At 52.2% G+C, this 25236-nt stretch overlaps 2 protein-coding genes across 6 annotated transcripts; one reads left to right on the top strand and one right to left on the bottom strand.

Annotated features, from left to right (window-relative positions):
• Nucleotides 1-1772: 1772 nt before the first annotated feature.
• TAF1C (TATA-box binding protein associated factor, RNA polymerase I subunit C) lies at nt 1773-11726 on the bottom strand. 5 transcript variants are annotated; one of them, XM_023558120.2, is made up of 15 exons: nt 11571-11726; nt 8851-8989; nt 7474-7555; nt 7211-7308; nt 7029-7118; nt 6861-6934; nt 5975-6213; nt 5748-5864; nt 5561-5678; nt 5401-5472; nt 5153-5288; nt 4833-4976; nt 3981-4173; nt 3754-3891; nt 1773-3670 (listed from the first exon to the last, which is right to left on the bottom strand). In XM_023558120.2, coding segments are annotated over exons 1-15 (2544 nt in total). In that variant the 5' UTR covers nt 11573-11726; the 3' UTR covers nt 1773-2768. The 5 variants fall into 5 exon arrangements, with proteins under 5 accessions (XP_023413888.1, XP_023413887.1, XP_023413889.1 ...); XM_023558119.2 differs by having other exon boundaries at nt 1773-3679; nt 11571-11725; XM_023558121.2 differs by having other exon boundaries at nt 1773-3679; nt 3981-4155; nt 11571-11724.
• ADAD2 (adenosine deaminase domain containing 2) lies at nt 11571-25236 on the top strand. Its single transcript, XM_023557990.2, is given in 14 exon segments — nt 11571-11699; nt 12458-12529; nt 12613-12680; nt 12812-13107; nt 13110-13307; nt 22205-22345; nt 22635-22682; nt 22792-22917; nt 23011-23161; nt 23814-23981; nt 24125-24354; nt 24449-24692; nt 24895-25015; nt 25132-25236. Coding segments are annotated over 14 exon segments (2097 nt in total).

Here is a 25236-nt window from a genome sequence, read left to right as displayed (position 1 = left end):
ATACTTTGCGATTTTAGATTTTAAAAAAAGCAGAATTTGCATAATACAATTTAGAGTGACTCAACTATGAAAACGTTTCATCGTTATTTTTTTTTTCGTAGAAAACATGCTTTCGGAAGATTGAAACAATTCCAAGCTTGAGTGAAGACAGTGACCCAGAACTGGACTACACGTCACTCCCAGTGTTGGAAAATGTGTCCACAGACACCCTTTCAAATATATTTGCAATTTCTAAAGACACCCCAAAGAAGGCTGAGATCCCCTTTAAAGACATATTCAAAATAGAAGCAGAGAGGAACTTGGAAACCCAAAGTAAAGACACGGAGCCCCCCCAGCCGCTGATTCAAGAGCTCAGCGAAGAGCCTTTAGGCCAACTGCCGATGCCCCCGACCTGTGAGAGACACACCAGGCCAGCCCCTTCCAATGACAGGGACAGCAACATGCTCCCAGCCTCACCACCAGGTAATGCCACCCTACCCAAAGTGATGGGCCGAAAGCTCCATGCATTGATGAACTGTTTAAAACCCAAGCCCAGAGGGGAAGTAGCAACTGGGCCTTTGACACCAAGCACCCTGTGTTCTTGGAGGAACACTCATGGCAGCTCATGGAGACCACAGACATGTTCCTAAGTTTACAGCTTTACTAAGCTGCAACTCATACAATAGTGGGCCCCAGTCCAAGCAGTTCTGAGGTTGGTGTGTGTGGCTGCACGCATCAGGTCATCTGGTGCTTACTGCCCATCAGCACTCGGCTTCAGGTTCAGGTCTTGAGGGGGCCTAAAGAACCTACATTTTTCCCCCATTCTTGCCACCTCCAGGCCATGCAGACCAAGACTTCTAAGGGTTGGAGGGGATCGTTGGCACCACAGCAAGGGAATCTGGGACAAAACAAGGGTGGCAGCTGGCCTGAGGGTATAGGTCCCCCAGAGCAAAGCTCCAGGGACCCGGGGTGAACTAGTGAGATGGTCTGGGATGATGTCGATTGCTGGGCTAGATGGGCAGATGACACCAACAGCTGAACACACCAGGCCTCATCTGGTGCTGGAGGCCTGCCCGTGCGGCCCTGGGAAGGTGCAGTTTGTTGGCGGCGGAGGAGGGGGAACTGGCTAGTGCTTAGGTAAGAAGCGAACTACGGGTATTTTGACATCCAAATTAGGGAGTGTTGGCTTACAAAACAAGAGTTTGTCGGGCCCAGACAATTCCTATTCTTATTCAACATTTATCTGTAGTCAGGTGGTACTGTTTGTGAAGAGACAGCTGCATGGGTGACTCAGATCTGCCCACAAAAAGAAATGAAGGGCGCTGGCTGCATCACCCACAAATGCTCAGCTACCTTCTGTTTGAACTCTTTAGGAAATGGTGCTGGAAAGGATGAAGTGCAGTCTGAGCCCGGGGTGCCTACAGAGCCCAGCGAGGAGGATGACCATGAGGACATTGAATTTGGGTTGGACTGAACCAAAGGTGGCCCCCTCTGTGCTTGCATTGGCAATGACAGCAAGGTGGCAGCTGGGCCCTGAGGCCTGACCCCAGCAGGCACAGCCAGCCACTCAGCTCACTTTCTTCCTTCAAACGCTGCTTCTGTTGAGAGCGCATGTGGGCCTTCGCTGTGGCCATGCCAACGCCACACGGTCCCTGCTTCTACTTTCTCAGCCTTGCAAACGTGGACCAACACTATGTTCCTTGTTCTGAAAGCAGAGCCACCCCCGTTCCTGTTACTTGTAGTGTGCACTACCAGTATACTAATGTCTCTTCCGAGTATCATAAACATTTTAATATCAGTGCAAGGCAGTGTGTTACTGGATTATTTAATACTCATGCCACCAAACCCACCAAACCAAACTCACTGCTGTCGAGTCGATTCCGACTCATAGCAACCCTGTAGGACAGAGAAGAGCTGCCCCATAGTTTCTAAGGAGCGTCTGGTGGATTTGAACTGCCGACCCGTTGGTTAGCAGCCGTAGCACTTAACCACTATGCCACCAAGGTTTCCAATACTCACGCCAGTCACAGGTAATTCCTTTTATTTCTTCAGCTACCCTGAGGACAGGCCCATTCCTCTCTTAATGTGATTAGGAATCTATATCAGACCCTGGTCCCATGAAGCTTCAAATGGGTGTTCTCCACAGGAGAGCACAATCGTCTAGTGGAGCGACAGAAACTCAGGAAGTGGCACTTTAGAAGTCAGGAGCCTCATAAGGGGGTGCTGTCCAGTCTAAGAAACTCCATCATTAGAAATCACATTCAGCTGACAAGTGTTCAACCCCCAAGCCTGGGCCCAAAGCCTATCTCTACAAGACATTAGACCATGGTAGAAATTGTTTAACAAACACAAACCAAAACCAGCAGCAGCTGCTGACGTTTACTGAGCTTTACAGTTATATCACAGTGAGGTAGCTGGTGACTGTTATCCCTGATTTCATGGGGGTATACTGAGGTACGGACAGCAAGTCACTTGCCTGAGGCCTCGCTGGTGCGTGATGGAGCCGCCCAGACTATGCTGAGTCCCATTTTCCACCGCAGCACCACTGTCCCCTGGAGGGACTTCCCATACTGACCCTGACCACTGGGCCTTCAGCACATCTTGTGGAGTCTTCAGGTAAATTTGTAAAGAACAGGAGAAATGATCTTGTTAGCCCCTGTTCCTTCCTCCACAACCACAGAGTCTTCAGATGTGAAAAGGCAGTACCGGTAGTGCCCCCCTCAACACCAAGGCTTGGCTGCTCAACCACACAGTTCGCTGGGGGTTTGGGGGACAGCTGCCTTGTGCCCTCAGAAGCCCATGCGGGACTTCTTTCGGGGGGCCTGCTGTCTGGACGGGGTGCTCCGGATGCTGGAGGCCTGGGACGGGGGTGCAGAGGTGGCCCCAAGGCCAGAAGAAGGCAGTCTTGCCATGTAATCCTGGAGTGTCTGCTGCCGCTCCACAGGGACACCCCGGGTCCACAGCTCCTGGGTCAGCCCCTGGGAGTGGGGGGTGGCTGGGGGCAGAGGCCGGGGCACAGGCGACGTGCGATGTGGGCTGGGAGGGGGGCTGGGGCCGTCAGAGAGGTCCCAGCGGCCACTGAGTGAGGAGAAGGTGCTGGAAAGCTGAGTGCGGCGCTTGTGCCGCCTTGGCTGGTGCCCCAGCCCCAAGCTCCTGCCCTGTCGTCTCCTCCACCAGTCTGCTCCCCGGCCCTCCCAGGCTTCGTCCAGACGTTCACTGAGCTCATCCTCTGGGCCAGACTCAGGGGCTGGGGGCGGCTCAGCTGTGGGGAATGAGCCCACGTCCCTCTGCCGCAGGAGCCGCCCCTGGGTCATGGCTGCTCGCAGACCTGCCAGCACTTTACCCCCATCCTGCAGCTGCTCCTTGTAGCCCAGAAGGTGGCGGTGGGAAAAGGTAGGTGCTGTCCACACAGGTGGGGGCAGCGGCACCTTGAGCAGGGCCTTCAGCCACCGGCTGCAATAGGCAGTGGCCTGGGGCGTCCAGGAAGCTGTGGTGGGTGTGGGTGTCCTGCTTGGGGTGGGAGCTGCTGCTGTGGGTGTGTGGGGCTCGGGGCTGGGGTCGCTGGGAAGCCCAGCATCCCTGCAGAAGCTGGATCCCTCCTGGAGGCGCAGGTGCTGGTAGAATACATCTCCTGCCTTGGAGAGGTGGAAGAGTGCCAGGCCTGATGTGGAGGCAGAGGGCGGGACGGCAGCTGCCAGACCTGCAGATGGAGTCACGATCACCCTCCACGCCAGACAGGGGTGCTACTTGCTGTGGCCCCACCCGCCTCCGCACCTATGGTTGGAGCATCCAGCCGCTCCTGCAGCCGCCGCTGACTTGCAGGTTCCAGCAGAGGGAACCCAGAGAGGGCGTCGGTCCTCGCTGGAAGGGACTGAGGGGGCCCTGCCAGCCGGGGTACAGAAACCTCCTCTCCTGGAAGACGGACAGCCAGCTTAGGCCCCAACCCAGGCAGGCCACGTCCACCCTCCTTCCCGTACCATCCGTCCATGCCTGGACCTCACCTGAGAGGTGCAGCAGTTGCAGCTGGCCACCCTGGCCCCCCAGAAGCAGGGGCCGAGGGGCACCGGGGCAGGGTGCGGGCAGCAACTGGGCCATCAGGGGTGCAGAGGGCAGGCCGTGGGCCCACTTCAGCATGGGCACCAAGGGGAGGCGCTCATCCACCAGGTAGAGCGAGAACTGCAGGCCAGGGAAAAGCTGATGGTGACGGCACAACCATGTCTGTGAGAATCTTCTCCCCTTGGGCCCTTTTCCAAAGGGCCGCACATGGCTCACAGGATGAGCTCAGCAGCTACCTGCCTGCACCACCTTGCCAACCTCACCTGGTCTACCCACAACCCAAGAGGTGTCTCCCTCCCAGAGCAGGCACCGCTATCGCTGGGACTGCCAGACCCTCAGGAAAAGTGCGGTGGAGTATTACCACACAGAAACCTACCCTGACCATACCTGGCTTCCCCAAACCCACCTGGCCCTGGAACCTGGGCTTGAGAGACATCTATAAACACCCTGGGGCCTAGAAAGGCAGCCTGTCAGAGATCTCCCGTGTTCCTCAATACATCAGGAAAGAGACTGCTCCCCCCGCTGGGATGCCTTTCCACCTTTCACCTGGCAATCCCTACTCACACCTAAAACTCTACCTAACCATCACCACCAAGGGAGGCCTTTCTTGACCCACCAGTGAACGTGACCCACAGGATTTGGTGCCCGTTTCAGCTACAGACACATGCCAGAGCTCTCTGACTGCTGCTTGGCCTTGTGGGTGGCCTAGGAACCAGCAGGGCCACTGGCAACTAGCAAGCCCCAGTAAATGCCTGAAATGAGGAGCAGGGAGAGGCAGGAGAAGGAGGGACGCTTACCTGAGTGCAGATGAGATGGAGGGTGGGACTCAGAGATGCCGGACTGGACTCCCCCAGGTACTGGGCGAGCAGAACGCGTTCCCCTTTCTGGCAAGAGGCCTCTGCTCCCCCACGAAAAAGCAGCAGACCACAGCCTGGTGGGCCCTGGAGTAAAAAAACAGAGTCAGCCCCTCCCCAGTCTGAGGTCTGTGACCTCATCATCCCCATTCCACCTGCCCTGGTCAGCCGCAACACCTGGGCTCTGCTGCTTTCAGACCCTTAGGGGAGGTCTGTCCCTGCCCCGTGGATCTCTCCCCGACGCCCGGTCAGCCCCGCCCCACCTGCGTGTCTATCATTTTCACTCCAGTGCGATCACCAACAGTCAGCACCCGAGGGTGGGCAGTGAAGTCTGCCCAGCGCCAGGGAGAGGGGTCCCGGAACACTAGGGTCTCAGGGTCCTTGTAGACTTGCTGCAGCCTGGGAGAGGTAAGAAAGCCAGGGCTGAAGAAGGGTAAGAGTGGACCTAGGGACTGGGGGCCCCTGACTTTGTTGGGATGGAGCATCTTTACAGGGGCAGGAGGGACATTACCCATCCTGCGGGGTCCACAGACAGACGGCTCCGGAACGGCTGCAGACGGCTAGCTCCCCAGGCAGGTGAGGGCTGCAGGGTGAGAGCACAACTCAGCACGGTCACCCATTGTCCCCCAGCTCCCCCACCGGCCGGCCGACCACCCCACCTCTCCCCTCACCTGAGATTGATCCCTGTGGCTCCCTTCTCCACCTGCAGCACCTGGAGTGGGGCCGGCCGCCCCTGTTTACTGACCTTCCACACAGCACAGTGGTAGTCGGAGCGGACTGCCAGCAGAGCTGAGAAGGGAATGGAGGAGGTCAGGGGTCAGCCCACAGGTTGGCGAGGGAGGTGCCCATGGGCCTCACCTTCTCCTTGGACAGTGCGCGTCACCACCTGCCGGACAGGTCCTCGGAGCTGGATATGGCCAGGGTCCCCAAGGACCTGGGGGTCACTGCCTGGGGTCACACTGACCTCTTGGAAGCCTGGGCCTCATGCTAAGGATCAGTGGGTGACCTGTGATTACTGCAAACCCCCAGCTTCCCGCCCACCCCTCCTCCTGAGGGCAGTAGGGCCCTGCCCAGCGAGAGGATACACAGCCTGTCCAGGGCACCTCCATTGGGGTAGACCAGCTGCCCAACCAGGGGCATCTTCCCGGGCACCCACGCCAGGGCACCCCCAGTGAAGGCATCATCCAAGAGTAGCTGCCCCCAGCGTCCTGCCAGTTCTTCCTTCAGCAGCTCCCCCAGGAGGCTGGCCACGGGCCCACCCAGGACCGGGCCCCCGAGGATAGAGAATCGGCGCTGCCGGTGGCTGAGGTATGCCCAGGGGCACCTGGGGACAAGAGGATGCAAGAGGGTCAGGTTGTGGTAGTGATGGCAGAAGGGGACTGGGCACAGGGAGGTCAGGGCAGGTGACACATGCTTCTCGTTTACCTATAATCTCTTCCTCTAGGAATCACCCCTCCCTACTCCCATGCCCGGGGGCAGTCACATGACACAGACCTGGCCACTCAGAGTACTCCAGTGCCCCGGCCACAGCGCCTGGCTCACAGATGGGCAAGAGACCCAGGCCAAGCCAATGAGAGTCCTTCCCAGGACATCTGCTGGTGCTCAGGAAAGATAGTGGCTCTTTCCTTGGAATTAAAAGCCATCCTACTGCCACTTGGAGACAGCCTTCTAAGAATTAAGCCAGGCAGAGGCAAATGGATCAGAAAACACAAAGGGACCAAGCTCTAATAACATCATTGGAACATCTGGGTGCAGCCATGCCTGAAGTTCACAATTTACACAAGTCCATAAGTTCCCTTTCTCCTTAAGCTAGCTGGAGTTGGAAGTTTTGTACAAGGAAGTATGGCTTGTCGACCGCAGATGGGAGGGGGAATCAACTGTGACGGAAGCCTGGATTAGCTTTCCAGCTCTCTCCACATGTGCACTACCAGCCAGGCCTGCCCACCGCGCCCTCTCTCACTAGCCACTTGCCCCCAGGGCTGGTGTCCACCAAGGTCCTGAAGCAGCCTCTTCACACTGACCACCGTCTTCGTCTTAGAGCGGCTCTGTGTGGAAATGCCTTGTCAAGCTCACACACCCCAAGGCTCACCCCCACAGGGAAGCAGGGCGTCCCCTGCTGACCAGCCAGGGCCTACTCACCCGTGCGCCCTCAAGTTTGAAATTCTCCTGCATCAGGTTCCCCAGGGGCCCAAAGGCAATGTCTCCATGATCCCACAGGAAGCGGCTGAGCTGGGGGAGGACGTCACTAAGGTCACTAGCACGGCCAGGTCACAAAGCATAGCCTCCAGAGCCACACTGCACAGCCACTTGGGACCCCTCACCTGCTCAGTAACATCCAGTGTGGCTCGGGGCCGTCTGCAGGACTGGTGACCACCACGGAAAAGCAGGTCGTGGGCAGTCGGCCCAGGGTCCCAGGGATCTGAAGGGAGAGATTAGGGCAGGAGCCTGTTACGGAGTCTGGAGTGGGGCAGGAGTAGGATCAGGTGTCACAGATGACTGGAGGTGCCCAAGGACCCTGGAGAGCAGGAGGTATTAGCAGGGAGAGGGGACCTCAGGGGGCGGGGTAGAGGGGTGAACCCCTTACCAGGACTAGGAGGCAGCAGGGGAAAGGGCCCAGGGGTCTCCGGCTCCCATCGCAGGTCCCTGGCCAAGTGTGGTGCCACATTCTAGAGGAAAAACCACAATGACAACATGCAATGGAGTACTGCCCTGGGCGCCAGGCACTGCTGCAAGTACTTCACGTCCATTAACTCATCCAACCCTCCCGACAACCCTGCAGAGTTGGTGTGGCTGTAACTGTTGTCTTACCGAAAAGAGGCTGAGGCCAGGGAGGTGAACAGAGAAGAGCTGGGCTCTGAGCCCCGGCAGCCTGCCTCCAGAGCCGTGCTCCTCCCTCTGAGCTGCACCGTCTCTGCTGCTGCTGCCCACCCAATCCCACTCAATTCTCACTTTCACTCTGGAGACTTCACGGTCACTGGCTCTGGGGCCTGATGGGCCACATACCCCTCCCCCTGCTAGGCTGGCCTGAGCCGTCTCAGCTCAAACACTCGGGGAACGAGGGGACTGACCAGCGAGGCTCCCAGAGGGGTGTTAATTTCATGTCAAACCTTCCTTGCCAAGGAGGTAACTAACAACAACATCCTTGACTCCCCCCAACAAATCTCTATTTTCTGATTCGCTCGCCTCTGCCTGGCTTATCCCATAGACAGGCTGTCTCCCAGTGGCAACCAGACGGGCTTATATTCCAAAGGAAGAGCCAGTATCCCTCCTGAAATGCAGAAGCCCCAGAAATGTTCACCCCATCCCTGGTCTCCCTCCTCAAACTGCTTTGCCCCAGCAGCCTTTTGGTTTCACTCAATGCTATCATCACAATTTGTAACTATTTGATCCACTGGTCTGTTCACTGGTTTATTCTTGCCCAGTAAAACTCCAAATTCCATGAGGGCAGGGGTCATACCGATTTTGTTACTGTCAGTTACCATAAAGGTGGCTCTAACTCATAACAGCCTTATTGCCTAGTCCTGTGCCATCTGCATGAGCACTGGTATGTTTGAGTTCCTTGTCGTGGCTGTTATGTCAACCCATCTCATTAACGGTCTCCCTCGTTTTCACAGACTCTCTACTTTACCAACCATGAATATTCCCAATGTCTGCTAAGGAACCTGGCACACAGCAGGAGATGCTCAGCAAGTACGGGTCAGACAAATGAAGGAATGGAAGAGTAGGGAGAGGGAGCTAAGACAGAGCGAGCCAACAGCTCCCACTGAGTAAGCCCGCTATGACGGGTAGGGCATCCCCCATATCCCAATGGAGAGGATTGTGGCTCAGCCTGTGTCTTTGCTGATTTGTGCTAATGCCACCCCATTCTGCACCCCTGCCAGGTGGTGTGAGGGCAATAAAAGAGGGACCAAGTGAAGGGGCCCGCCCTGGAGCTGCCGGGGCTCCTTCCTGTCATCCTTACCTCAGCACTCTGGGGCTGGGACTCTGGCAGGGTCAGTGCATCTCTCCAGCTGCACATAAAGGACAGATTGGGGACACTGCTCAGACCAAGGGGGCCGCTCATAAACAGCGTGGGGCGGAGAGAGCTGGGGAAGTCCATCCTGGAAAACAAGAACCACAAGTCACGCTGGCCTCCCCAAGACTAGAATTCAACAATGGCTTCCAGGGCTCCTGGGAGAGTGACAGTGCCCTAATAGGAGTCCGCTTTCTTTAGGGACACCGATAATAAAAACAAACGAATACGTAGCCTAACACTGGGTAGCAATGAGTGCCACGTTAAGACAAACCAGCCAACCACAAGTGGGGAGACAGCAATGGGCTGAAGCTGCGGTTTTAGCAATGGTACCAAAGACAGCCTCATTGAGGAGGTGCTGGGCGAGCAAAGCTAGAATCTAACGAGGGAAAGAGCCACGCAGACAACTGCGAAGAAAACAAACAGCGAGTGCAAAAGCCCTGGGCGGAAAAGTGCTCGGCAAGTTTGAGAAACGAGGAGGCATGTAGTGAAAACAGATCAAGTGAGGAGAGCGTTAAGGGATGCCCATCCAACAAGCGGCGAGGGATGTTTCTATCACAGCTCTTATCAGCCTGCATTATGATATGATTACGCAGTTTGCAGCCCTAACTCCCAAGGCTTGGCTCAAGTTCCCCCAAAGCCAGGGACTTAGTCTTGTCCACCTATCTTCCCACTGTCAAGCACAGGGCCTCCCAGAAAACACACTGATTGACTATGTTGAAGAAAGATAAATTTATGTCAAAGGGTTTTGGGAATACAAAGCGCTCTAGAATACGAAGAGCAGCTAGGTCACCCCTGCCTCTTTTATTAAACGCAAAAGGACGGCAGTGCTCACTTACTGAGCCCCACATCTCCAGACATGGCATTATAAGCTTCACACTTCTTTCTATTGGCCCTATTGTGGAGTTCAGGAAACTGAGGCACGTTAGACAGTAACTTGTCCAAGGTCAACAGCTCCTAGTGCCAGAGTCAAGACTTGATCCCCCATGCGAGTCAAAGTCTGTGCTCTGAACCACTGCATCCTTGTGTATCCAAAATCAAACGTTCACATTAGAGTCCAGTAAGCAGAAATCTTTTCCCTTGGAACCACCATTGCGTTTTATCAGTTTATGCTGTAACCTCTGCACATCCAGGTACTCTCAGCACCACACACACTGCCTATCACATAGTAGGTTCTATATAAATACTTGCCAGCTAAATGAATGTTTCTCAGAGCACGTATCAGCCTCATCCTAATTGTGATTTATGTGTCTGGCTTGTCTCTCCACTAGACTGCAAACTTTCTGAGGACATGAACTGTGTCCATTCATTCCTGAGTCCCTGATGTCTGGCTGCTGCTATGATTTTCTTTCCCATGTAGGAGAGGAGAGAGGAAGGGATCTAGGAGGTGCTCAGTGAATTTTTACAGGATCTTTACAGAAGCTCTAGCTTCTGTAGGTCAAGGGGCACCCAAGCCTCTCCAAGGTGGCTGCATCCCCCATAACCCAGCAGACAGAAAATGTCTCCAGCTCATTTCTCCGTTCCCTGGGCTCCAGCCACGCTGATCTACTTTTGGTTCTTCACCGTGCCTCTTCTCACCACAGGGCCTTTGCACACTGCTCCTCTGCTTAGACTGAGTCCCAGCGCTCAGATTTGGAGTCAATGATCTCCTACTCAGGGAATCCTCTCCCAGTTTCTCCAATCCTACCCTTCTCCCACAACACCTTGTACCCTTCCTCTAGGGCATTCACAGCAATTTGTGGTTAAATACATAAGGAGGAGGCTGTTTGATTCTGCTCTAATAGGTCTTGTGATAAAGGAAGTGCATATATTCTCAGTGCCTTGGTATTTGCCACTTGGTAATAATCAGTCCGTATCCCTGGTGGCAGAGTGGTTAAAGGCTAGGCTACTAACCAAAAGGTCGGCAGCTCAAATTCACCAGCTACTCCTTGGAAACCCTATAGGGGCAGTTCTACTCTCTGCTATAGGGTCACTATGAGTCAGAATCGACTTGACAGCAATGGGTTTAACAATCAGTACATATAAGTTGTAGAAACAAATCTAGGAATGAATGAATGAGAGAAAAGAATCAAACAGCCTCAAAAAACCCAAGCCAACTGAGAGCGCTGGTGGAATCCAGGACTTGCCTGGGCAAGCAGCCTCGACCACCCCTGGCCGGCTTCCCGCCCTCCCTCTAAGCTTTCCATGCCCTTCCTACGTCCAAGGCTGAAGAAATAGGACAGGTCTGGCTGAATCCAAGACCGGGAACAGCAAGAAAGTCGCAGAGAATGGTAAAGGGGATACTAACGGTCTCTCCTCGTGCATCTCCTACTCGACCATGTCCTCACGCATATCCCTAATCCAGCCTCCTCGACGACCTCTTCCCACTCCACCTCCAGGCCCCACATTTTCAACCCGACAAGAGCAGAGGCCTCATATCTAGTGCTACATGCGCCAGGCAGCTGCTACGACACTTAACAATTTGTAGAATCTGCACTACTCCGTGAGCTAGGGGCAGCTGCTAATCACCCATTCCGCAGTTAAGTGACTTGTCCCAAAGCCACACAACTTGGGGCCTGAGCGCCCGCCCGCCGGGTAAATTCGAGCTCTCCTGTCGGACCCAAGTCCCGGTCTCCCGCCGCCCAGTGGGCAGCGCTCTCTCCTCCCGTCTGGGCGGTGCGCGCACTTACATGCCCTGGCCTCGGCGTACTCGTCTGGGAAATGGGCCCCTGCGCAACGCTCTCCTGACCCCTGTCCCGCGAGAGAGCCCAAAATTTGCACACACGCGCCAGGGAGTTCAACGGGACCGCGCCCACAGCGTGAATTAATAATTTTCCGGGACTGGCCGGAAGTGCCGCCTCGGAAACAGGAAGTCCCGCCTCCCAGCTCGGCCTCACGGGCGTCGGTGAGCGCCACCTCCCGGGTGGAGAGGGAATGGGGCGCAGGAAGTACCGTGGGAGGTGGGGACCCTGAAGTTCCAATAGTGAAGGCCAGTCGGAACTGCGTTCGAATCCCACATCTGCTTTACCAAACTCATGTTTGATATGGTTATTCTATTTAATTAATTCAGTATACATTTACTGTGCACCTACTGTTGGGCCTCATTTGCTGTTTGCACCACCCAAGGACTCCTAGCTTAAGGAAGACCTACAATAGTTTTAAATTTTAGATCTAATGATCCCGTGGGGCTGTTACAATTATAAGCACCTTCAGTCATCAGAGGAGTCCTGGCGGCACAGTCATTAGCTCACTGGTAACCAAAAAGTCAGGGGTTCAAACTCACCAGCCACTTCATGGGAGAAAGGCATGGCAATTTGTTCCCATAAAGATTTACAGCCTCGGAAACCCTATGGGGCAGCTCTACTCTGTCTTATAGGGTCGCTATGAGTCGGAGTTGACTCCATAGCAGTGGGTTTTTCATTTACCAGATGAGGACCCCTGGCTCAGAAGGGTTAAGCTGCTGACGGAGGGGTGGTATGGTGGGGTGTGTTGGGGGGGGTGTTTATGGTAGCAGCCAGGATGTAAGGATGAACTCCCCAAGGCCGCCAGCCGCTCTTTCCTGGTCTTTGATCCCTAGGACAACCCAACGGTCGAGAAGGGGCTGCTGGGAGTGCCACACCCCAGCCCCTTCCAGAGGCCCCACCCGGAAGTGAGAATTCCGAGGTCAGCCAAGACTGTCGTCCCATTGGCCTGGCAGCGGCCAGGAGATCAACCTTCCCATTGGCTGGACAGGCAGGGGAGGGGCTCACGGTGCGCACCCTCCTGCAGCTGCCCGGGAGACAGACCTTCTCATTGGCTGGGTGAGCAGGGGCGGAGCTTGTGGTGCCCTGCTGGGAGACCAGCCTTTCCATTGGTTGGGCAGAGGGGCGGGGCTCGAGATGCGTTGCCAACCGCGTGCTGCACACGCGGGAGCTGCCGGTGTATGTTAAAGTGCTCGCTCAGTGCGAGATCCGGCGCAGTGCGCCTTCTGGAGCTCGGGTTCAGACATGGCCTCTCCGGCCAGCGCGGACAGTGTTCGCAGGAAGCCCCGCCTGGCAGCGTCGTTGCAGATCAGTCCCGGGCCCATCCCTTGGCGGCCCTCGAGTAGTCTGGGCCAAGATCCCTTGAAGCCCGCACCCAGCCCCAGCGTGAAGGAGGACGATGAGGGTGGCAGGCAGCCCCAGGCTTCAGCGGCAGAGGATGGTGGGCTGGGACTGGGGGCGGAGTGGGGGCAGGGCAGCCTGGGCACGGGAGCTTTGGGGGACGGATGGGGACGTCCCCAAGGGTCTCTGTTTCTCCCGCAGGGGCAGCCGGGGATTTCCTGAAGGCAGCCGGGCACCTGAGCCTGCAGCTCAAAAACCCACCCCCAGGCAAGGCCGTGGACTTGCTCACGCAGTATGCAGCCAGCCTGGGTGTCTCGCTGATATTCCGAGAGAATAAAACGGCAGGTGAGCACCTGGGTACCAGGTATTCGGTGATGGGGAGGGGGTTGGGGAAGGTGGACACTGGCCTCCGTGCTCTGAAGACCGGCTGATGACCACCTGACCCCACACGAAGTGAGAGGGGGACTGTGAGCTGCACAGAGCCTGGACATTTGAGGTGGACTCTCCTTCCTGTGAGCAGCTACACACCAGCCACCATTAGACATCTTATGTGGCAGAGCCATGGCAAAGGAATATGATCGCCATCCAAAGCTCAGGGAGGTTGATGGACTTGCCCCAAGCTACCTACTTAGCACACTTTTTTGAGGGCCAGTTACATGCCACTTGCTGTGCCAGCATTGAAGATATTTGAAGGAGGGTGACACCATAGAAGTATAATCATTACCCATGTCTTTTCTCCTTCCTCAACAGAACCACCAGCTCACCAATACAAACAGATACACATAGAACAATACACCAGGTCCTAAGGCCAGGCTACCAACCTTAAGCCAGCACATTGTCACTGTCTAAGGAGGTTTTAAGGAGGTAGTAAGGGAATCATTCCTCAAGCCGTGGCAACATTATAAAACCTTCTAAGAGAACCCCAAGGAGTCCCTGGGTGATGCAGACAGTTAGTGTGTTTGGTCGCTAACCAAAAGGTTGAAGGTTCAAGTTCACCCAGAGGCATCTTGGAAGAAAGGCCTGGTAATCGACTTAAGAAAAATTAGCCATGAAGATCCTGTGGAGTGCAATTCTACTCTGACACACATGGGGTTACCATGAGTTGGAATTGACTTGACAGCAGCTGGTAAGAGAACCCCATATGAACCACTCAATAAGAGACAATGATATATAACAGTAAAGAGTCCTGGGTGATGTGCTAGGCACTGTTTGAAGGGCTTCAGGCATGTTAACTCATCCAGTCCTCACAAGGACTCTTGAGGTAGGTACGGTACTGTTAGCATCGTTTTACAGACGGGGAGACTGAGGCCAGAGAGGTCACACAGAGAGTGAGTGGTATGCCATTGATGGTGCTTGTTTCCACCGTTTACATAGGAAGGCATGGTTTTTAATCATTAACTTTTTAATTTCGATGATAGTGTGAAGAACTCCCGTAAACTCGTCACCCAGAGTCATCAGTTAGCATTTAACACATTTGCTTTGTGCGTCTCTCCTCCTCTATATGTTTATCTATATATAAATACTCACATTATTTTTTCAAGTAATTTGGAAGTTAATCATAGACCCGCATGCCCCTTTATCCCTAAACACCTCAGATTGTGTTTCCTTAAGAACAAGGATATTCTCTTATATAACTATAGTATAATTATCAAATTGCAGAAATCCAACATTGATGCAATCACCTGTTGCTGTCAAGTCGATTCTGACTCAAAGCAACGCTATAAGCAGAGTAAAACTGCCCCATAGGGTTTCCAAGGAGTGCCTGATGAATTCGAACTGCTGACCTTTTGGTTAGCAGCCGAGGTCTTTACCACTGCACCACCAGGGCTTCATTGCTAATAACACTATTATTTAATTACCACTCACATTGAAATTTGTCCCAATAATGCTGTTCATGGCCATTTGTTCTCAGTCCAGCATCGCATGTTACACTTCGCTGTCCCACCTCTTGAATCCCCTGTGATCTGGAACAGTTCTTCGCAGTCTTTGTCTTTCATGACATTCATGCTTGGAAGAGCAGGCCAGTTTTGGGTTTGTCTGTTTCCTTGGGATTAGGTTCAAGTTCTGCATTATGGATGGGAATGCACACAAATGGTGTCATGTCCCTCGAAGGACATCACACCAGGAGGCATGTGATTTTGGTTGGTCCTGAAGCAGGTGGTGCCAGCTGTGATGCTTGATTAGGGCGATGTCTGCCAGCTGCCTTTGCTTCCCCCTTGGGTTTAAAGGGGAGGTATTTGGAGAGCATGGAAGTATCCTGTTCCACATCACACGCTGTTACTTAGTGACTTTAGCAAACACGATGAGCCTCACCAGATCTCATTTTTGCTGGCTGCAAAGCGGTGGTTTTCTAATGCCAGCATCCCTTTTACATCTGTTTGTTGGCATTGTCAAGGCTTTTTTTTTTTTTTTTTAGTTGTGCTGTAAGTGAAAGTTTATAGTTCAAGTTAGCTTCTCATACAAAAGTTTATACACACATTGTTATGTGGCCCTACTTGCTCTCCCAGTAACATGACAGCACACTCCTTCTTTCTACTTTGGATTTTCTGTGTCCATTCAACCAGCTGCTGTCCCTCTCTGCCCTCTCATTTCGCCTCCGGACAGGAGCTACCCATTTAGTCTCATGTGTCTACTTGGGCTAAGAAGCACTCTCTTCACGAGTATCATTTTATGTCTTATACCCAAACCCAGTGCCGTCGAATCAATTCCGACTCGTAGCGACCCTACAGGACAGAGTAGACCTGCCCCATAGAGTTTCCAAGGAGCGCCTGGCAGATTCAAACTGCCAGCCCTTCGGTTAGCAGCTGCAGCACTTAACCACTACGCCACCAGGGTTTCCATTTATGTCTTATAGTTCAGTCTAATCTTTGTCTGAAGAGTTCACTTTGGGAATAGTTTCAGTTCTGGGCTAACAGAGTCCAGGGGCCATGTCTTCTGGAGTCCCTGCAGTCTCAGTCAGACCATTAAGTCTGATTTTTTTACTAGAATTTGAGTTCTGCACCCCGCTTTTCTCCTACTCCATCAGGGACTCTCTGTCTTATGCTCTTGTCAGGGTGGTCACTGGTGGTAGATGGCACCATCTAGTTCTTCTCATCTCAGGCTGATGGAGTCTCTGGTTTATGTGGCCCTTTCTGTCTCTTGGGCTAATATTTTCCTTGTGTCTTTGGTGTTCTTCAGTCTCCTTTGCTCCAGGTAGGTTGGAAAAAATCAATGCATATTAGATGGCCGCTTGCTAGCTTTTAAGACCTCAAACGTCACTCACCAAGGCTGCATGCAGAATATTTTCTTAATAAACTTTTTTATGCCAATTGACCTAGATGTCCCCTGAAACCATGGTCCCTAGACCCCTGCCCCTGCTTCTCTGTCCCTCAAAGTGTTTGACTGTATTCAGGAAACTTCTTAGCTTTTGGTTTAGTCCCGTTGTGCCGACTTCCCCTGTATTGTGAGTTGTCCTTCTCTTCATCTAAGGTAATTCTTGTCTGCTATCTAGTTAGTGGAAACCCTGGTGGCATAGTGGTTAGGTGCTACAACTGCCAACCAAAAGACTGGCAGTTTGAATCCACCAGGCGCTCCTTGGAAAACTCTACGGGGTAGTTCTACTCTGTCCTATAGGGTCTCTGTGTCAGAATTGACTAGACGGCAACGGGTTTTGTTTTTTTTTTAATCTAGTTAGTAAATATCCCTCTCCCTCCCTCCCCACCCTCGTAACCATCAAAGAATCTCTTCTTCTGTGTTTAAACCTTTTCTTGAGTTCTTATAATAGTGGTCTCATACAATATTTGTCATTCCGTGATTAATTTCACTCAGCATAATGCCTTCCAGATTCAACCATGTTATGAAATGTTCCGCGGATTCATCGTTGTTCTTTATTGTTGCATAGTATTCTGTTGTGTGAATGTACCATAATTTGTTTATCCATTCGTCCGTTGATGGGCACCTAGGTTGTTTCCATCTTTTTGCTCTTGTGAACAGTGCTGCAGTGAACATAGGTGTGCATGTATCTATTCATGTGACGGCTCTTATTTCTCTAGGGTATATTCCAAGGAGTGGGATTGCTGGATCCTATGGTACTTCTATTTCTAGCTCTCTAAGGAAGCGCCAAATCAATTTCCAAAGTGGTTGTATCACTTTACATTCCCACCAGCAGTGTATAAGTGTTCCAGTCTCTCTACAACCTCTCCAACCTTTTTTATTTTGTGTTTTTTGGATTAATGCTAGCCTTGCTGGGGTGAGGTTGTATCTCACTGTAATTTTGATTTCCATTTCTCTAATGGCTAATGATCCTGAGCATTTCCTCGCGTATCTGGTAGCTGCCTGAATGTCTTCGTTGGTGAAATGCCTGTTCTTATCTTTTACCCATTTTTTAATTGGGTTGTCTTTTTGTTGTTGAGGTTTTGCAGTATATTTTCAATGCTGTTAGAGTTTGTTTTATGTATTTTGGAGCCCTGTAGTTGGGTGCATGTTTGTTATGGTTATATCTTCCTGGAGTACTGACCCTTTAATTGTTGTATAGTGTCCTTCATTATCGTTTGTGGTGGATTTTACTTTAAAGTCTACTTTGCCAGAGATTAATACTGCCACTCCTGCTCTTTTTTGATGGTTGTTTGCTTGATATATTATTTTCCATCCATTGAGTTTTAGTTCGGCTCTGTCTTTAAGTCTAAGGCAAGTCTCTTGTAGGCAGCATATAAATGGATCGTGTTTTTTTTAATCCACCCTGCTACTCTCTGTCTCTTTATTGGTGCATTTAATTCATTTACATTCAGCATAATTATTGATAAGTATGAGTTTAGTGCTGTCATTTTGATGTCTTTTTTTTGTGTTGTTGACAGTTTCTTTGTTCCACTTAATTTTCGGGGTTGAGTCATCTTTCTTTATGTATTTTCTTTTCATCCTATTCTTTGTTGTTTATATTGTATTTGCTGAGTCTTTATGTTTTTTTTTTTTTTTTGGATGTGTAGGATTGTGAATTTCCTTTGTGCTTATCTTAATATTTACCCATATCTTTCTGAGTTTAAACCAATCTTTTATTTTTTTATATATTACCTTGTTTTCCTCTCCATATGAAACATCTATGACTACATTCTTTTAGTCCCTCTTTTTTGTTTTAATGTTGTCATCTTTTACATATTGAAAGTTTTGTTTACCTATTTTCAGCATTTTAGCTTTGATTTATTTTTGTGATTTCCCTATCTGGGTTGATATCTGGTTGCTCTGTCCTGTGTTCTAGCCTTGGGTTGTTATCTGATGTTAACGATTTTTCCAACCGCAGGACTCACTTTAGTATTTCTTGTAATTCTGGTTTGGTTTTTGCAAATTCCCTAAACTTCTGTTTATCTGGAAATGTCCTAATTTTGCCATTATATATGAGAAGCAGTTTTGCTGGATATGTAATTCTTGGTGGGCAATTTTTTTCCTTCAAGGCTTTGTGTATGTCATCCTGTTGCCTTCTTGCCTGCATGGTTTCTGCTGAGTAGTCCAAGCTTATTCTTATTAATTCTTCTTTCTAGATGACTTTTCATTTATCCCTAGCCACTCTTAAAATTCTCTCTTTATCTTTGGTTTTGGCAAGTTTGATTATAATATGCCTTGGTGACTTTCTTTTGGGATTTGCTTTGTGCAGGGTTCAGTGAACATCTTGGATGGATATCTTCTCATCTTTCATGATATCAGGAAAGTTTTCTGCCAACAAGTCTTCAACAATTCTCTATTTTCTTTTGTCCTCCCATGTTCTGGTACTCCAATCACTTGTAGTTTATTCCTCTTGATAGAGTCCCACATAATTCTTAGGGCTTCTTCAGTTTTTTTAATTCTTTCATCTGGTTTTTCCTCAAATAGTTGGTGCCAAGTGCTTTATCTTCAAACTCACAAATTCTGACTTCCATTGCCTCAATTCTGCTCTTTTGGCTTTCTGTTGAGTTATCTAATTCTGAAATTTTACTGCTGATCTTCTGGATTTCTGTTTGCTGTCTTTCTGTGGATTCTTGCAGCCTGTTAAATTTGTCACTGTGCTTTTCTATAATCTCCTTAAGTTCTTCTGTTGCTTTGTCTGTGTGTTCCTTGGATTGTTCTGTGTTTTGCCTGATCTCCTTCCTGATCTCTTGAAAAGTTCTGTATATTAATCTCTTTTTTCTACCTCTGGTAATTCCGGGAGGTTATCTTCAGCCAGAAGACACCTTGATTCTTTGTTTTGGAAGCTTGCTGAAGCCATCATGGTTTGCTTCTTTATGTGATTTGATATTGACTGTTGTCTCCGAGCCATCAATAAGTTATTATATTTAATTTTTGTTTACTGTGTCCTAGCTTCTTGTTTTGTTTTGTTCTGATATGCCCAAATAGGCTGCTCGTGTGAGCTGCTTGGATTATTGCCATCTTTGAAGCTCTAATTCCCGTCACCAGGGGGTTAGATCTGTTACTAGGTATGTGAGCCCAGGAGTCCATTCACTTTTCTTGTATGGATTCAGCTTAGGTGTCCAGATAGTCAGTCACCAAGCATGTGGTGCAGGTTCTTACCTGTAGTCCTAGACAGACAGGGTTGATTGTAGTAGGCACAGGTATCTGGCAGCAGTAGGGGGTCACGCACTGAGCAAGGTAGGGGGCTGATGGCTGCCCCTGAGTGTCTAGGAAGAAAGTATGTCTCTGTTCCCTAGAGTGCGTAGGTGGGTGGGTTTTGCAGCCAGACTATGGGCACCCAGTGCTGTTGACTGTAAGGACTGGGAGGTACCACTTATTCTTGTACCTCTGTTCCAGGTGGCTAGGTGGTGTGGGTGGAGGCACCAGTCCTCAGGCCCCTGATGTGGGTAGGTGAGGACCCTGCTTAATAGGCAGAGCAGTGTCAAAAGTCACGAACCTGCCTTTCCACCATATAGCTGAAACAGTTGAAGTTAGACTTCAGGTATACACCCTTTTGTGCTGTGCTAATGAGGGCCTACGCTGTTGAAATGGGCCCACACAGGTCTATGTAGGGGTGAAGGGCATTCAAAGTCTGTGGATCTCTTATGCCTGTATCTAGGCAAAGGAGCTGTACCTGCCCCAAGTTCCCAGCTTAGAGGAGCTGGCAGATTATTTTTTCCTGTTTGTTAATTTGTTCCCTCTCCCAGGCTGGGAAGATGGCTCAGAGTGCGTGATGGGCCCTATTTCTGGCTCAGGGGAAGTGGCAGTCAGCCCAGGACCGGTGCAGAAGGAGGGAACAGGAGCAGGTTCTTCCCAAACAGGGTGTTTTTTTGATCTGTGCAGTAGGTTAGACATATGCACTTATCTTTTGCTGATTGAGGGTCACTTCTCGCTGGTTCTGGAGAGTTGAGCAGACTCTCTGCAGTTCGGTCTCTCTGATGTGGAAAACACGTTCCGAACACCATTGCTTACCTCACCACACTTGTCAGCCGATCTGGCCCGCAGAATCAGATCTGCTGCTTTTGCACAGTCTCTCCCTCCCTCTGCAAGTCAGTAGATTGCTCAACTTTGCCCTTGATGTTCAGGGCTTCTAGATTGTCATACATAATCAATTCACTTGTTTTTTCTTTGTTGTAAGAGTGACGACCGGAAGTGTCTGAGTACTCCACCATCTTGGCACCACCTCCCAAGGCTCTTCTTTAAAAAAAAGAAATTATTTTTTTGTTGTTGAGAATACATACAGTAGAACATACACCAACTCAACAGTTTCTACATGTGCAATTCACTTACATTGATTCTGTTTTTCAGGTTGTGCAACCATTCTTACTCTCCTTTTCTGAGTTGTTCCCCTGCTATTAACATAAACTCACTGTCCCCTAAGTTTCCTATCTAATCTTTCAAGTTGTTGTTGTCAGTTTGATCCCACATAGATAGATCTTTAAAGAGAACAATGCTCAAGACATTCTTTACTAGTTAAGCTAAACTGTTGTTTGATTTTACAAAGACTTCAGGGGATATTCTTGGGTTAAGGCTTAAAGATTTTCCCTGGGTAGTATCAAGGCCTTTTTTTTTATTATTATTTTTATTGTGCTTTAAGTCAAAGTTTACAAATCAAGTCAGCCTCTCATATAAAAATTTATATACACCTTGCTGTGTACTTCTAGTTGCTCTCCCCCTAGTGAGGCAGCACACTCCTTCTCTCTACCCTGTATTCCCTGTGTCCATTCAGCCAGCTTCTGTCCCCCTCTGCCTTCTCCTCTCCCCTCCAGGCAGGAGCTGCCCACATAGTCTCATGTGTCTACTTGATCCAAGAAGCTCACTCCTCACCAGTATCATTTTCTATCTTATAGTCTAGTCCAATCCCTGTCTGAAGAGTTGGCTTTGGAAATGGTTCCACTCTTGGGCTAACAGAAGATCTGGGGACCATGACCCCCGGAGTCCTTCTAGTCTCAGTCAGACCGTTAAGTCTGGTCTTTTAATGAGATTTTGAGATCTGCATCCCACTGCCCTCCTGCTGCATCAGGGATTCTCTGTTGTGTTCCCTGTCAGGGCAGTCATTGGTTATATCCGAGCACCATTTAGTTCTTCTGGTCTCAGGCTGATGTAGTCTGATTTACATGGCCCTTTCTGTCTCTTGGGCTCATAATTACCTTGTGTCTTTGGTGTTCTTCATTCTCTGTCAAGGCTCTTTTTAAAGTAGATGAATCTCAGTGCTGGTGAGGAGTGATAAAACAGGTTCTCTTCTAAAGGGGTACAGCTCCTTTGGGAAACAATTGAACAGTTAACCATAGTATCTTTTGGATTATCCCTCATTGTTTCTTTTGTTTTATACATAACAACTGAAATGATAGTTTGCTAGACAAATCTTTCAGATGTAGTGTCCCTGGAGAAGAGAAGGAATAGAAGCCTGCGTCTTTTGGGAAGATGGAAAGCTGTACAGGCACTCGGGGGCTTTCTTCCTGAGAGCAGTATAGCATGGGCTCCAGACCAAGACCTGGGTTTGCATCCCAGCAGCACCTGGACAAACTGCCTGCCTTCATGTGCCTCATCTATAAAATGGAGCCATACCTTCCTACCTTGAAAGGGTTGGGTGAGGATTCAGTGTCATTAACGATGGGGCACTGCGTGCCAAGGCATGCCCAGCACCTGGCGTGGACAGTGAATGGTGTCAGGGGTTAGTGAAGCGCAGTGGCGGTCTCCTTGTCGCTCTTGTTGTCCTTGCTGTCAGGAGGAACTGTGGGTGAGAGCTTCTGGGATTCCAGCAGGGCTGGGTGTCATACCTGCTCCTAGAAAGGGCCCATGATGTGGGTGGAGGCCAGGAGGCCACTTCACCTCCCGTCCTTCCCCAGGTCCTGACATCCCCTTCTCTGTGAGTGTAGAGCTGGATGGAGTGGTCTGTTCTTTGGGCACTGCCAACAGCAAGTCAGAGGCCAAGCAGCAGGCGGCTCTGTCTGCCCTCCACTACATCAGGACTCAGCTAGAGGGCCCAGGTAAGGGGGGCTAGGGCACCATGCCCCAGCAGGATGGGAAGCCGGCAGGTGTGCAGTCTTGTGGGAGAGTGCGAGGTGGCTGTGTGTGTGCGCTGTGTGCATGCATGGATTAGGTAGGTGGCAAAGCCCATCTGGGGATCAGGCCCTGACCTGCAGAGAGCTGGGGACAGGACTGCTAGAGGAGCAGCCCATGGGACTTCTGGTTTCTGGAAGTGGCTCTCCTCCCAATGGAACTCCTTCACTTCCTGAAGGACGGAGGGCAGACCAAGCTCCCTTGTCTCTTTTCCAGAGCCCCCCAAGACTCCTGGCAGGTCTCCACTCATCCCCCTGAGCGTAGGTACGTAGGTCCCAGCTGGCCCTGCCATGCAGCTCCCTGATCCGTGCCCCAGTGACGAGGGCAGCGACCTGACCTGTGGGCCCCACCTTTATCCTCTCCCCTTGCCCAGAGAGCATCGTGACCCACGAGCAACGCTGTGCGGCAGTGGTCAGTGCTGGCTTTGACCGCCTAGTGGACAAGAGCTCGCCGTACTGGGCCTGCAAGGAAACCGTGGCAGCGGTTATCCTGGAGAGGGGTATGGACCACTGCCCTGGCCCACCACTCTGAAGGCTTCTGCCCAGGTCCCTTGCCTGAGGCTGGGCTGTTTCTCCGCCCCTTCCCTGCACAGAGGTCCCAGGCGCCAGGGACCATGCCAAGGAGATCTATGAGCTAGTGGCACTGGGCACGGGCAGTGGTTGCTGTGCTGGCTGGCTGGAGTTCTCAGGTCGGCAGCTGCACGACTGCCATGGGCTAGTGGTTGCCCGGCGAGCCCTGCTGAGGTGAGAGGCTGGTGGTCACCGGCTGGGCCCTGCTGAGGTGAGGGGCTAGGGGTCACCAGCTGGGCCCTGCTGAGATGAGGGTCTAGTGGTTACCAGCTAGGCCATGCTGAGGTAAGGGGCTGGTGGTCACCAGCTGGGCCATGCTGAGGTGAGGGGCTGGTGGTTACCAGCTGGGCCGTGCTGATGTGAGGGCCTGGTGGTCACCAGCTGGGCCGTGCTGATGTGAGGGGCTGGTGGTCACCAGCTGGGCCATGCTGATGCAAGGGGCTGGTGGTCACCAGCTGGGCCGTGCTGAGGTGAGGGGCTGGTGGTCACCAGCTGGGCCGTGCTGATGTGAGGGCCTGGTGGTCACCAGCTGGGCCCTGCTGAGGTGAGTGTCTAGTGGTCACCAGCTGGACCATGCTGATGTGAGGGGCTGGTGGTCACCAGCTGGGCCATGCTGATGTGAGGGCCTGGTGGTCACCAGCTGGGCCATGCTGAGGTGAGGGGCTGGGCTGGTGGTCACCAGCTAGGCCATGCTGATGTGAGGGGCTGGTGGTCACCAGTTGGGCCATGCTAAGGTGAGGGGTGATGGGCACTTGGCTGCAGCCCCACGAGGGTGGGGAGGTGGGACATGGCAGCCCCCAGCCCTTCCTCTGCCTCTTGCTCCCAGGTTTCTGTTCCGGCAGCTTCTGCTGGTAGCACAGGGCGGGCCCAGGGGCAAGGAACGGTCAGTTCTGGCCCCCCAGCCTGGGCCTGGGCCCCCCTTCACCCTCAAGCCTGGGATCTTCCTGCATCTCTATGTCAGCAACACCCCCAAGGGAGCGGCCCATGACATCTAGTATGGGGGAGCCTATGGGAGTGGGAAAAAAAAAAAATTTTTTTTTTTTTTTTTTATGGGAGTGGGGGTAGGGATGGAGGCAGGGGGAGGGCAGAGAACAGCCCTGATCCTCAGCCCTGCTGTCTGTCCCCATCTGCTGGCAGTGTCCCCTCATCCTCAGAAGGCAGTTTCCTGCACAGCCCCCCCTTCCGCCTACAGGCCCACATCCGCGGGGAGCTGAAGCCCGTGTGCTATGTGGCTCCTGCACTCCGTGACACCCACGTGGGCTGCCTCTCAGCCAGTGACAAGCTGGCCCGCTGGGCTGTGCTGGGGCTGGGGGGTGCCCTGCTGGCCCACTTCCTGCCACCACTGTATGCCACCAGCCTCGTTCTGGGTGAGGGGCTCTGGGGGGCATGGGGGCAGAATGTGGGGCCTGAGTGGTATGTGGCAGAGATGACTAAACCTCCCCCATACATTCTGCCTTACAGCGGACCCCTGTCATGACCCCCCCACTCTGAGCAGGGTCATCCATGCCCGACCCCGCCTGGATGGGGCTGAGGGGCCGTGCCTGCCACCTCCCTACGTCCGTGCCACCCTGCACCTATTTGCAGGACCCCCGGTGGTCCCCTCAAACCCCACCCCCAGCACCTGCCACGGACTGAGCATCAACTGGAGCCTGGGGGACCCTGGCATCGAAGTTGTGGATGTGGCCACCGGGCGGGTGAAGGCAGAGTGAGAAAGGGCCAGGGGGTAGGGATGAAGGGAGGCCCACTGGTAAGAGAACATGCTAGTCATGGGCTTGGGTCAACCCCAGCAGCCACCTGCAGGCTCCATGTATGCAACCAGAGCTTCTGTCCCTACCTGTAAGGTGGTCTTGTGGAGGGAGCCAGGTGGACACATGGTACAGGCCTGATGCTGGCCTTCCTCCTCCCAGAGGGACCCTTGGGCCTCCCTCCCGCCTCTGCAAGGCTGCCTTCCTCCAGGCCTTCCGCCAGACCGCCCATGCCCTGGACAAGCCCCACCTCTTGGCCTTGCAGACCTATGAGGCGGCCAAGGTCAGTCACCCCCCCATCCCACTGTCTCTGTGGCATATTGTGCCCGCCACACCCCCACTCCCACCTCCACCCTCATCCCCACTAAGCACCCTTCTCCCTCTTGTCTCCTGCTCTAGGCTGGGCCCTACCAGGAGGCGCGCCAGCAGCTCTCTGTCCTTCTGGACCAGCAGGGCCTAGGGGCTTGGCCCTCGAAGGCACTGGTGGGCAAATTCAGAAACTGA

The sequence above is a fragment of the Loxodonta africana genome, chromosome 21, assembly GCF_030014295.1.
Source record: "Loxodonta africana isolate mLoxAfr1 chromosome 21, mLoxAfr1.hap2, whole genome shotgun sequence".
Taxonomy (NCBI): domain Eukaryota; kingdom Metazoa; phylum Chordata; class Mammalia; order Proboscidea; family Elephantidae; genus Loxodonta; species Loxodonta africana.
Note: the sequence above shows the minus strand (reverse complement) of the source record. Positions and strands in the feature narration are given on the sequence as shown.

Bases quoted from the DNA above. Each gene is read 5' to 3' on its own strand.
- TAF1C (XM_023558119.2), bottom strand. The intron at 5,865-5,974 runs GTATCCTCTCGC...CATGAGGCCCAG, and splicing joins AGGTGCCCTGGACAGGCTGT to GCTTCCAAGAGGTCAGTGTG. The intron at 5,679-5,747 runs GTGAGGCCCATG...TTCCCTTCTCAG, and splicing joins GCGCACTGTCCAAGGAGAAG to CTCTGCTGGCAGTCCGCTCC.